This window comes from Polyodon spathula, chromosome 4, assembly GCF_017654505.1.
Source record: "Polyodon spathula isolate WHYD16114869_AA chromosome 4, ASM1765450v1, whole genome shotgun sequence".
In the NCBI taxonomy this organism is placed as follows: Eukaryota; Metazoa; Chordata; class Actinopteri; order Acipenseriformes; family Polyodontidae; genus Polyodon; species Polyodon spathula.
The window spans coordinates 21,519,908-21,533,453 of record NC_054537.1 but is presented as its reverse complement, the minus strand read 5'-3'; the positions used below and the strand labels follow the sequence as shown (position 1 = coordinate 21,533,453).

Genomic DNA, 13,546 nt, shown 5'->3' with positions numbered 1-13,546 from the left:
TGTCATGGCAATTCAAGTGCCTGTATCTATGATTTAACTTTTTTTTTTAATCATGTATTCGCAAAATTATGTTTTTCTTTTCCTAGATTTGATGTATATGCGTTTCTGCAATCACAAGTAATGATACACACCATTGAAATGATAAACAACTCACCTTTGTTGCCGAATGTTACGCTGGGTTATGAAATATATGATACATGTGCTGATTCTACAATGGCAATCAAAACAGTGATGAGGCTAATGGATGATAAATCGGATTCTGCTGAGAGCTGTATTCCACTGAAATGCAGTTACACAAATTACAACTCGACTGTAAAAGCAGTAATAGGAGAGAGCCATTCCGAAATATCGGTTGTTATAGCCCGTTTGCTAAGCATTCCTCTAATACCACAGGTAATGTTATATGTTGCATATAGATTCCTTCCAAAAAATCCAGCTGCTGGCAAGGTGGTGATCTGCAGGTTAGGAATTAGAACACACATTATCTTACTGGATACCAACCAGGTCTGTATATACATAAATGGTTTAGAACAATCACCTTTACAATTTTTCAGTAAAAAGATTTCAGTATCTTGAACCAGCATTACCACAATCAAACCTGAACAGAATGAATCACTGCTGGGATTTCTCTGTTTTTCTAGACTGCTTTCAACAATTTGTATTCATTTATTTACATTTTTTGTCCCCAGGATAGCCTCATGAGTTGCAATGCCTTGTTTTATGAGGGTCCCAGGTTTATCTGTTAATCATAACAACATCACAACATTACTCTGTATAATGTATATAAATAACAACAATAAATATACTGTTTCCAAATTAAGCACATATTATCTTAATAGAGTATAAAAACAGGCTCTTTCAAATGATTTTATAACAATAATAAAAACATTAAATATATTAATTTTTTTTATTCCTTACTTTGCAGATTAGTTACGAATCAACAAGTGAAATTCTCAGCCAGAAGTTGAGATTCCCTTCATTTCTACGTACAGTTCCCAGTGACACTCACCAGTCTAAAGCCATAGCTAAGCTTGCTTTGCATTTGAACTTGATCAGTGTCGGGGCAATTGGAAGCGATGATGAGTACGGAAAATATGGAGTGGAAGGGTTTCTTGATCATGCCCAGGAATTAGGCTTATGTGTTCCATTTAAGCATATAGTTCCAGCATACATGTTCCGTAATGAAAGTTCTAACCACCAAAAGAAAATAGTTGAAATCATAATGAATTCATCAGCTGAGGCCATTGTGCTTTTCACAAAGCCTGAAAATGTAGAGGGAATAATTCAAGAAGCCATAAAACACAATTTAACAAAGACATGGATTGCAAGTGATTCTTGGGTCACTTCAGCTAAAATTGCTCAGATAAAGGGTATTGAGACAGTAGGAAAGATTATAGGCTTCACTTACAGAAGAAAAACTGTTCCAAGGTTTAAAAACTATATACGCAACTTATTTGCAAATGACCCCCCTGACAACAGCTTTCTACGCCAATATAAGGATTGTTATCCACCATGTTCTAAAAAACCTGAACCTAATATCCAAAACTCCCTTTCTAATACCAACAACGAAACTGTGAATGTTTCAGAATGTACAGATGACAATTTTCTGATACAAATGATTGACACAGATATTTTTTTTGGTGTGTATTTAGCCGTCAATGCAGTAGCCCAAGCTTTGGGAAAACTGTTAATATGTGACAGTACAAAATGTGAAAGAGATTTCAATTTTCCTTCGTGGGAGGTAAGTAATAGTCCTTTGTTATTCTTGTTAATAATACTATTCAAATTAGAAATATGTGTACCAATGTGTTAAATGGATACCTAACCCAGTTGATATTTAACACCCCAGAATTCACCAGCAAGTGACCCCTTCATCCTACATTACGTATTTAAAATGTAAATAGAAATGCTTATATAACAAATACTGTAGGTGCGCACACCACCATACCCTACATGTCTTATGTACTTAATGATCCTTGAGTGAAGTTTGTCAGTAAAAACAGGCAGATTTTTAATTAAAGCTTTATGGAACTGTACATACAAGTCTTACAGAGATGTAGAAACAGCTTCTCTAAATTCCCTTCATACTCACCTGATATTTAAGGAGATGTGTTATTTTACATGCAAATAAAACAGCTTTTCATATAGCTGGACTTAAAGTAAACATAGCAATCAGCCCATTTGAAATTGTTGAAGACGACCTGCAAGGAGAGTAGGGGGTAAATATTGACCAGTGCGAATGGGATGATTTAACTTCAAAATGTTTGCTTAATGAGCTGATGAAAAAAAGAGTCGAATAAAGAACAAAAAAAATAAATAATGGAACAACCAAAAAACTGAAATTGTATCTAAAAACAAACCAAAAAGATATATTAGTGCAACCTAATAAAGTACATGTTTGTTAGTTAAATAACATTAATGATATTAAATTACAGTTTTGGTTTGACTTAAGGTTTTACATTTTGAATTGTTAACAGTGGTATGTTTTATTGTTACAGCTACTTAAGGAATTAAAAAAAGTCAACTTCTCAGTAGATAATACAGAAGTCAGTTTTGATGAAAATGGCGATTTCAAGCTGGGATATGATATAATAGGGTGGCAGATAGATGGTGCTGTCAACTTCACTACAATTGGAGAGTACCACATTTCTGGACAAATTATACTATATAATAAAATGGCATGGACATCTGAAAACATCTTGGTAATGCTTTACATTTTTTTATGACATGTTTGTTTCAAAGTATATAGTGTATGTTTGATTTTGACTGTTTGTGTGCCTTAGTTGAAAGACATGCTTGGTCTCAACCATCACTTTACAACTATGCACAGGGCATATAGAAAATATGTATTTGCAAGTATAAAAACACATTTATATTGCTCTTGTTTTATATTTCTATATATGATAATATTTCAGCAATATTTAACTTAAGAAAACTATATTCATTAAGTGTGTTTACTGGCATTTATCTTTAGGCATGGCTAAGAATTAGACATGTGCAAATTGGAATGAAGCGTGCTTGATTTTACAAGGCTTTCAACAAACGTTAGCCATGCATGACTGAATGGGAAAGGCACATAATTTAGGAATGCTTGCTCATAAAATGCAAGTATCCTGTCCATACATTATGAGCCATCAACTCCCATTGTCACATTAAATGAAGGTAGCTCATTTATGTCATTTTCTTATGTGTTACCTATTTTAATTTCAGCTAGGTTTCAACTCAGTTTTATTATTATTATTATTATTATTATTATTATTATTATTATTATTATTATTATTATTATTTATGATTCATATTTTTTTTAATAAGCCAGAACTGAGTTTAAGACAATTTAGTCTCCAAGTCATAGCTGATAAAATATATTGGTTAATAAGGATGTTTTATTTTCAAAATGTGTTATGTTGTGTCATGCAGCTAAATTCCAAGTATTTAGTTATAGTGTTTAAATCTTAAATAATAATGTTAAAAATGTGATCCTGCAAATACAAGCTTTGTTATTGCACAATGCATTCTTCCTGTTGACAATCACAGGTCATGTTACTTTTAGCAGTAATCTGACTGGAGGTTGCCTTCTCTGTCACGCACTAGGGAGAGCTGTCATCTGTCATACTTCAGCAACTGTCCACTATTCAATGCACAATGTAGAGACATCCGTGGTCAGTGCCTATTGCTGATGTCCATTTCCCCCATAAATTAAGTTTATGAAACGTTACCATAGTTTCTATTGTGCTTATAATTTCTTTAAATATAATATTTTTAATATTAATGTTTTTATTTCTTAAATAGATAACAGATGCTAACTGCAGTAAGAAATGCAACCCTGGATATGAATGGAAAGAAACCAATTTGAAATGCTGCAAAGCATGCATCCCCTGTAAGATAGGATCCGTCTCAGCTGGTGGAAGTAAGTAACTTGTTAAGAATAAGGACCTTGTATATTGTTTAAATACAGTTCAGGACAGATGAAGAGTTTATAATGGAATCAAGAGAGACAAATAGACAAATGTATTGATTCGCCTGGAGGTAGATTAAATCTAATAGTAGCTGGTTGTGTATTCTGAGAAGCTATAAAAATGGTTTCCAGTTCACGGTTTCTGTTACCCAGCATCAAATCAATTAATTCCTGAAATATAAGGTGCCACAAAGGGGAGGAGAAATATAATGATATAACTGGGCTGTTTTACCCATGTGAGGAACATAGAAGATGTTTACAACAGATATTTACATATGTAGACGCATATTAGATGCATATAGAAGTATATAAACCCTTTTTGTTATGGGCAGGCTAGATTTCTAGTACCTTTTAGAATGTGCAAGGGGGGGGGGCAAATATGATTCATGATTGTAATAATAGTGCAAGTTGTAATTTTTTTTCATTTTCTTTTCTTAATACATTCTATTATATGATAGGCTGAATCATGTTTGTACTGCAGACTTAGGTATTGAATACCTTTAGGGGAACAAATAAACAAACAATAACAAAGAAAGTAAAAAAAAAGAAAAAAACACATTCTGTTGAGTTTTGTGAAAACAGAGTATCAGGAAATTAATGACATTTTTTTTTTTTTGTTGCACTTCACTCAAAAAATCCATCTGAAGATGAAAATATAGCCTACTGTTGAAGTGTTCCAATACTAAATACTAAAACAATTAATATCTCAGCTAAATATGTTTGTATGAAATATTTTTCATACAAAGCCTACAATGTGTAAAATATCTTAGTTTCTCAACAATGGGGCATTTATAAATCTTATTACAGAATTTGTCGCACCCAACATTGTGCAGTAAAATCTGGCATCACAGGGGACCAGAAAACTGTGCTGGATAATATAGTGTGCTGATTTATCAAGGCAGCTACAGTAAAATACTGAACATAGAAAACAAATATTTTTTTGAAATAATTATATTATGGTAGTACTGTCCAGGTATGCCCTGAAATTCAAGGATTGCATTTATTTCAATTTTACTCTCCATTATGTAAACAAGAATTTTGCTGCGGATGTACCATACCAATGGAATATGTGCAAAATTATATGCAATATATATATACAGTATGTGCCATTCACATAGATTTAAATAACAACCGTACTGCTTATATGTAGTAATCGCCCTTACTTATCCACCTGTTAGCTGTTTCCACCTAGTTACCTTGCCATTCACATAGATTTCAATTCAAAAGGCAGCACTTTACTGTAGTCTTACAAGTCTGTGTGCTTGTTAAAGCATGCATGGAACTCTGTCAGTCAGCAAACAATGCAACGTTGCTTCAAAAAGCTGGGGACAATGTGGGAATGGACCTGTTAGCGTTCTCTGTGTGTTTTGGTGCTTGTGTGACTTAGATCTGAAAGACTGCCTGTGTGTGAGTGCGTAACTGAAAGGGTGGGAGCAGGTCTGACTCACAGTCAGAAATAGGGAGTGTTGGACCAATGAGTGAGGAAGGTGGAGGGGCTTGGGTATGTGGATTTAGGGGAGCTCCCTAATAAAACTGAGTCTCAAAAAAAAAATAATATAGTACAGTAATTGTTACAGCTGTATATAATGGTATTTAAAACAGGATTCATTATCCGCCTTTTTAGTTATCCACCCATATTATGGTTCCATCGCAGTCTGATATGCAACAAGTTACTGTACTTTTTATTAAATTCATAGGTTTTATTACATCTTTTTTATTAGTGTGTGAGGCCGAGAGTGTATTAAATGGAATGTCCAGACAGTAATTTATGTGTACAGAAATAAAATAATTTATTTTTATTATCTATACACAACAAAATAATTAAATAACAAAAGAAAACAAAATGGTGTGAGGGAAGGAGTGCAGGGGTGAAATCCAAAACAGACCTTGAGAACTTGTCTTTAATTGTCGTCGTGGCGAACCATACATGAACAAAAAAAGACAAAAGAATTGTTAGTGTTTTTTTAAAAAATCCCGCTGCATCAAACTAGTCTCTCCTTCCACCCGTTACTCCTCCTATTTTACTTTCGGACCAAACCCGAACACAGTAGTATGTTCCCTTTAGTATGTAATGTCGCGCCTCTGTAGTCAGTGGAACACCAATCCCCAACTGACAAGTGCAATATAGTGTCTTAATAAAGATTTTCAACCATATACACGCTTGTTTGTTTTGATTGCTGTACTGGTGATTTGGGGACATTTAGAATGTTATTTTGTGTAAGTTTATACTGTCCATCGCTTACTGTGAATCACGTTAACACAAAAGCGCCCATTCTAAGCATTGGCGACTGTATGTGTATGTGTATGTCTATATATAGATATATATATATATATATATATATATATATATTTATCTACACACATCCAACCCCACAACTTCCAAGTGTTTAAAATATTCTAGAAATTTGTAGAAAATTAATCAAAAATAAAAACTGAAATATCTTGGTTGGATAAGTGTCCACCCCCTTGTAATAGCAATCCTAAATTAACTCAGGTGTAACCAATTGCCTTCAATTGCACCAAGGCGCTTTCAAAAGAACTCCGGGACAAAGTTTTTGAAAGGCACAGATCAGGGGATGGGTATAAAAAAAATCAAAGGCCTTGAATATCTCTTGGAGCATGGTCAAAATGATTATTAAGAAGTGGAAGGTGTATGGCACCACCAAGACCCTGCCTAGATCAGGCCATCCCTCCAAACTGGATGACCGAGCAAGGAGATGACTGATCAGAGAGGCTACCAAAAGGCCAATAGCAACTTTGCAAGAGCTACAGGCTTTTATGGCCAAGACTGGTCAAAGTGTGCATGTGATAACAATATCCCAAGCAATCCACAAATCTGGCCTGTATTGTAGGGTGGCAAAAAGGAAGCCATTACTCAAGAAAGCCCACCTTGATTCCTGTTTGAAGGATGCAAAAAAACACTCAGGAGATTCTCTAGCCATGTGGCAAAAAGTTTTGTAGTCTGATGAAACTAAAATGGAAATTTTGGCCTAAAAGCAAAGCTTTATGTTTGGCCTAAACCCAACACAGAGCATCACCCAAAGAACACCATCCCTACTGTGAAGCATGGTGGTGGCAGTATCATGTTATGGGGATGTTTCTCATTGGCAGGGACTGGGGCACTTGTCAGGATAGAAGGGAAAATGAATGGAGCAAAGTACAGAGAAGCCCTTGAGGAAAACCTGCTTCCCTCTGCAAGAAAGCTGAAACTGGGACGGAATTCACCTTTCAGCATAACAACGACCCAAAGCACACAACCAAAGCTACACTGGAGTGGATAAGGACTAAAAGGTAAATGTCCTTGAGCGGCCCAGTCAGAGGACCGACCTAAATCCAATTGAAAATTTGTGGCATGACTTGAAGATTGCTGTCCATCAACGCTCCCCAAGGAACTTGACAGAGCTTGAACAGTTTTGTAAAGAAGAATGATCAAATATTGTCAAATCTAGGTGTGCAAAGTTGGTAGAGGTCTATCTAGTATGAACTCACAGCTCTAATTGCTGCCAAAGGTGCTTCCACCAAGTATTAACTCAGGGGGGTGGAGACTTATCCAAATATGATCTTTCAGTTTTGTATTTTTAATATATAATTTTTTTCTCAATAAAAACATTTTTCTCCTTAACAGTGTGGAGTATGGTATGTAGATAAGTAGATAAAAATCCTTATTTAAATGCATGAAACTCTGAGGCACTGACCCAACAAAATGTGAAAAAAGTTCAAGGGGGGTGTAGACTTTATATATATATATATCTGGTTGCGATATTGTCCATTCGGTGCTATCCACGTGTATGCGTGGCGTTTAGGCTGCTCAAACCACGTGTTTGCGATCAGTAATCGATTTTCTTGGCAGCACTGAACCAAACGGTCGCCAGCCTCGTTTCGTTCACCTAGTCCGAATTTGCCTACGACTGGTGGTTCTCCTCCAGCGCTGACTTTTGCATTGAAATCCCCGCCAATAAGGATGATGTCTTTGGCCGGGACTTGATCGATTGCTTGTTGGAAATCCGAATAAAATTTTTCGATATCCTCTTCTTTCGCGTCGGTGGTCGGTGCGTAGACCTGCAGGATTGTGAGCGAGCGAGGCTTCCCGTGAAAGCGGGCGGTCATGATTCTGTCGTTGACAGCGTTGAAACATTGAACGGTCTTTGCAATTTTCTTGTTTGCAATGATGGCTACTCCATTGCGTCTGATGTTGTCATTACCGGAGTAGTATACTGTATAATCATCGCTGTTGAAATAGCCGCTTCCTGTCCAGTGGAGCTCGCTGATACCAAGTATGTCGATGTTGAGTCGTTACATTTCGGTTTTTATGATGTCCAATTTGCCCGTATTCATGCCACGGACATTCCAAGTTCCGATGTTGTGAACCTTCGTGAGACGCAGACGAGTTCTTTCACATGGGTCTGCATCAGCCGACCGGTGTCCTGGTGGATTTGTCCCGTCCGCGTCATAATTGCCTGAGCTATTCGAACTTCGTCCTTGTCCTTCCCTGGTCGCTTGTTGGTTGCCTTCCGGCCCAGGGGGCCCACCTTCCAGCATCATGTTTGAAGACGTTTTGTTGTGATCCATAAAGTATTTCGGCAGAAATAGTGGGGTAGTTTGCCATTGCTTTCCCCACCCCTCCCCATTTTTCCGGGCTTGGGACCGGCGTGTAGCTGCTACTACCTCCTCTGCCAACAACACTGGAAGAGCTCAGTGCAAGCAGTCAAAACGCTACCCGGTGCAGATTGTGGATCCGACCATCAGCTGTTGGTCGCGAAAGTCAAACTCCGCTTCAACAGCATCAAAAGGCAACCAGCACAGCTACGTTTTGACACCTGCAACATCCCAGCAAAATATGCGGTTGAGGTACACAACAGATTTGAGGCACTCAGCACAACTGAAAAAGCCCTGGATGAATTGTGGGAAGAAATGAAATCGATCATAATGGACACAGCGGAACAACTGATCCCGCACAAAAAGCCAGTGAAAGGACCACAATGGCTCTCGTATGCGACGATCAAAATCGCCAACAAAAGACGAACAGCCAAAGCCACTGGCAAGAGGCTCGAATTCAGTTTGCTAAATGCGGAATTTCAGAGAGAAGCAAGGAGGGATAAGGAGCGTTACTGGAACGAACGGTGCGCAAAACTGGAAGCTGCAAGCAAACAAGGACATACCTGTGAGCTTTTTGCCCATGTGAAGCAGGCACGGGCAACTTTCGCACCCCGAAAAGCAACGACCATCAAAGATCGGAATGGCAAGGTACTACAGAATGAAGACCAAATTAAGAGGAGGTGGCAAGAGTACACAGCGGAATTATATGCAGGAAACGGACCGAGTCCATCAGCCAGTCAGGAAGATTCGATCGAGCAAGAACCAAATTTCTGAAGGAGGAGGTAGCCTGGGCACTGAAAGAACTCCCAAGCAGGAAAGCCCCGGGCATCGACTGCATACCAGCCGAACTACTCAAGCCAATACCGATCCCGATACTCACAGCGCTTTGCCAACTGATCTGGAAGACCAAATCGTGGCCCAAAGAGTGGAAAAGATCAGTCCATGTCCCGCTTCCAAAAAAGGGCGACACGCAAGAATGCTGCAACTATCGGACCATCGCACTTATACCGCACGTAAGCAAAATCCTGCTAAAGATTATTCAAAAACGCATGGCCTCATCTGTCGAGAGGGAACTCCCTGATGTGCAAGCTGGATTTCGAAAAGGACGTGGAACCAGAGATCAAATTTCAAACTTGCGGTGGATCATGGAGAAGACTCGCGAATATCAAAAGAACGTGTATATGTGTTTCATCGATTACAGCAAAGCATTCGATTGCGTTGACCATGGCAAGTTATGGAAATGTCTGAAGCAAATGGGCGTCCCAGAACATCTAGAACAACTGATAAGATCGCTCTACAAGAATCAAGAAGCCACGGTCAGGACGGCATTCGGCAACACGGACTGGTTTGAGATCAGAAAAGGCGTTAGACAAGGCTGCATTCTATCACCGGCCCTGTTCAACCTATATGCCGAAACGATCATGAGACGATGTAATCTGGAAGAATCACCGATCGGAGTGAAAATTGGAGGGAGGAACATCAACAATCTTCGATACGCCGACGACACGACTTTGCTCGCAGAGAGTGAAAAAGACCTAAAATATCTGGTCCGAAAGGTCAAAGAAGAAAGCGAGCGCATGGGTTTGTACCTCAACATCAAGAAAACAAAGGTAATGACAACAGCAGGCAATGGTACACTCCACTTGACAATTGACAATGAAGAAATCGAATCAGTCCAAGATTTCCTCTTCCTTGGATCCAAGATCGACCGAGGTGGCGAATCGGGACCAGAAATCAAACGCAGAATCGCACTTGGGCGCAGCGCAATGCAGGGAATGGCAAAAATATGGAAGAGCAATGACATCAGCATAGTAACAAAGACTCGCATAATCAATGCAATCGTTTTTCCAATTTCCACATACGCATGCGAAAGCTGGACGCTCAAGAAGGCCGACAGAAGGAGGATCGATGCTTTTGAACTTTGGTGTTGGAGACGATTGCTGCGAACACCATGGACGGCAATGGTCACAAACAAGACGATCCTTGAACGTGTCAAACCACAAACATCGTTAGAGGGAAAAATCACGAAACAGCGGCTCTCATATTTTGGACACATCATGCGAGCTAATTCCCTAGAAACAGCATTAATGCTCGGCACAGTCAGTGGGTCAAGAAGAAAAGGGCGTCAGAGAACCCGCTGGCTGGACACAATCAAGGCTGACACAAACATGCACATGAAAGATCTGAAAGAAGCGGTCAAAGACAGAAATGCGTGGAGAATGATGACCCATAAAGTGACCGAAAGTCGGCCTCGACTAAACGGATTTTAATAATAAAAATATATATATATATATATATATATATATATATATATATATATATATATATATATATATACTAGAAAGAAAAGAAAAATCACGGAACTTGTTTGGTTTACTTTGGGTTTTGACAGACAAGACTTACAAATCATGCTGAATTTCATAATCAACAGGTTTTGAATTGTACTGCGTATTTGGTTACTGTCTGGTTAATGTTTGTGTCATTTACAGTTGTATAGTTTACAGTTGTGTTTGGTATGCTATAATATCTATTTTATAATATATTTAGATGTTTTGTTATTGTATTTTGAATGTGAATCTTCAAGCGAGCTGTACAAGAACGATATGGATGTAACCCTGGTTCCCTGAAATAGAAGATGACCAATAATACGTTTGAGATATGCCTGCCACAGGTCAGGTATTTACTGAACATGTTATGTCAGAGCTGCCGATAGCCCCCTCCCGGGAGTGATGTCTTTGGCCCCGCCTACCAAGGGAATAAGTAGTCACTCTGCAAAGATCATGTTCTCCTTTGCATCGAACCCGCAAATGAGAATGATGCGACCTCGCAAGGTTTGTTGGTCTTCGTCTCTTTCAGGGAACAGGGGTTACACCCATAATCTTCAATCATTCCTTTTCAATTCGAAAACGACCAACAACAATACTTTTAGGAAAATATATCAAAGCTGTCACGAGGGAGCGTGAGCGGAGACAGCAGACAAGGGACGTCTCGCTACCACCAAACTAATGTTTGTGGTTCGAGTGTGCAACCTCAAGGAACCTTGTGCCTGAAAAAGGCACTGAAGAATCTACCACATTGAGTCAGTTGAACCTGATGAATGTATGCAGAGTTGCTCAGTTAGCCACAGTACAAATATCAGTCAATGAGGCTCCTCTAAAGAGGGCCCATGATGTAACCACCCCTCTGATAGAGTACCCGACCACTCTCCTAGGTGGAGGTAGACCGGCATTGGTATATGCAGTTGAGACTGTGTCCACAAGCCAGTGGGACAGTTGCTGCTTTGAGAGGGCTTGACCCAGGGTCTTTTCACCATGACAGATGAAGAGCTGGTCAGACTGACGCAGCGCTATCGTCCTATCAACATAACCTCTCAATGCCCGAACCAGGCAGAGGGAGTTCAATTTCCAATCCTCCTCCTCCAAAGAAAAGCCAGAGAGGAAAGCGGCGTTCGTGCTTAACGATACCCTGGTTCCATCATCCCAAATATGCATACAGGCACTGTGTACTGACAGAGCCTGTAGCGCACTAACTCGCTTAGTGGAGGTGATGGCAAGCAAAAAGGATGTCTTCATAGAGAGATATTTCAGCTCTAGAAGCGGTATTGGCAGGAAGGCGTACAAGAGCATCTCGGGCCACTTGTGGGCTAGGACGTCAACGCCTAGTGGACCGCCGCAGTGGTGGAAGGAGAACAACAGTGGCATTGAGTCGTCTCTGCCGTGGTAAAGAGATTGACTCTTGCCTTGCCGAACCATTGCCAATTGCACTGTACCACTTGAGGGTGGAGTCGCCGAAGCACCGAGGCTCTGGGGCACCGAGGGCGAAAGCACTGAGGGTACTGTGCTGGGTGTCTAGTCTGGATTGCATGCAGTCACACAACGAGGGTAGTGTATAGCTTGCAGCTGTGTGGAGCACAGCCTATAGACAGAATAGAGAGAAAAAGAAAGAGCGAGGCTTTTTTAAAAATGTTATTTTAAGACCCAGTGCACCGAGGTGGGTGGGTCAGTGTATCTATGGAATCTAGTGGGGCTGGAATCAGGCCCAGTGGCGGAAGCACACTTTCTTTTTGTTTTTTTTGTTTTTTTACTGCAAAGCAGTGGAGACTGCTCACACAGCAGAAGCTGAAGGGTAGGGGTTTTTCTTTGGGCCGCATACACTGAGTGGGCGGGCCGAGACAGCCCTGTGGCATCGACAACAGCTGGCATGGCAGAGCTGAGACCCAGCGGAGGAATACACGTCTCTCTTTTCTCTCTTTTTATTTATTTCGCTGCAAAAGGCAGAGAAAAAATACATACAAACAGCAGAGCTGTATGATTAGAAAAGCAGACTAAAGCTGTTAAACGATGTAGGCTGTTGAAAGAAAGATTGAGTTTCTGATTCCAGAAAAGTTATGCCGTGTTCAGTCAATGAATTGCAGAAAACTCTATTGAGAGCTCTTTCACACAGACTCATTCACTCAACTGGAGAGGTTAGTTTATACCTACCTTATCTACCTGATTGTGAGAAGAAAAAGATCTTCGCGGAGTGACTACTTATTCCCTCGGTAGGCAGGACCGAGGACGTCACTCCATGGAGGAGTCCATCCGCAGCTGTCACTTAAAATACTTGACCTGTGGCAGGCATATCCCAAAAGTATTGTTGCTCATCTTCGAATTGAAAGGGAACAACTTCAAAGCTGTCTTTAAAAAGGACCTGCACTTTAGCTAAGGCAGCACTCAGAATTTAGATTTAATCTACCCCCTGGTTGGTAAAGAAGCTTTTGAAGTTGTGGGGACAATTTCACACTTCAGGTGAAATTACCAAGAAAGTGCAACACCATCTGAAAACATGCTTTGCAAAGAGATGTATGGCCTTGTCTCACACACATGGTTCAGAAAATAAAAATAACATTTACATACAGTATTACACGTACTTTATTTAATACATTTTAATTTACATCTTTAAAAAAAGAAAGAAAGAAAGATTGCATTTAATTTTTTTTTTTTTTTTCAGGTCAGG

The 13,546-nt window shown here is 39.6% G+C and overlaps 2 protein-coding genes across 2 annotated transcripts; one reads left to right on the top strand and one right to left on the bottom strand.

The window, feature by feature from the left end:
- Positions 1–213: 213 nt before the first annotated feature.
- On the top strand, positions 214–3,915 carry LOC121313900 (G-protein coupled receptor family C group 6 member A-like). The gene is made up of 4 exons (XM_041246685.1): positions 214–393; positions 926–1,798; positions 2,499–2,702; positions 3,790–3,915. Exons 1-4 carry the CDS (start codon positions 214–216, stop codon positions 3,913–3,915), a joined length of 1,383 nt encoding a protein of 460 aa, XP_041102619.1.
- A 2,915-nt stretch (positions 3,916–6,830) lies between these two features.
- Positions 6,831–8,497, bottom strand: LOC121313899 (craniofacial development protein 2-like). The gene is given in 2 exon segments (XM_041246684.1): positions 6,831–6,852; positions 7,689–8,497. Coding segments are annotated over 2 exon segments (831 nt in total).
- Positions 8,498–13,546: the final 5,049 nt, after the last annotated feature.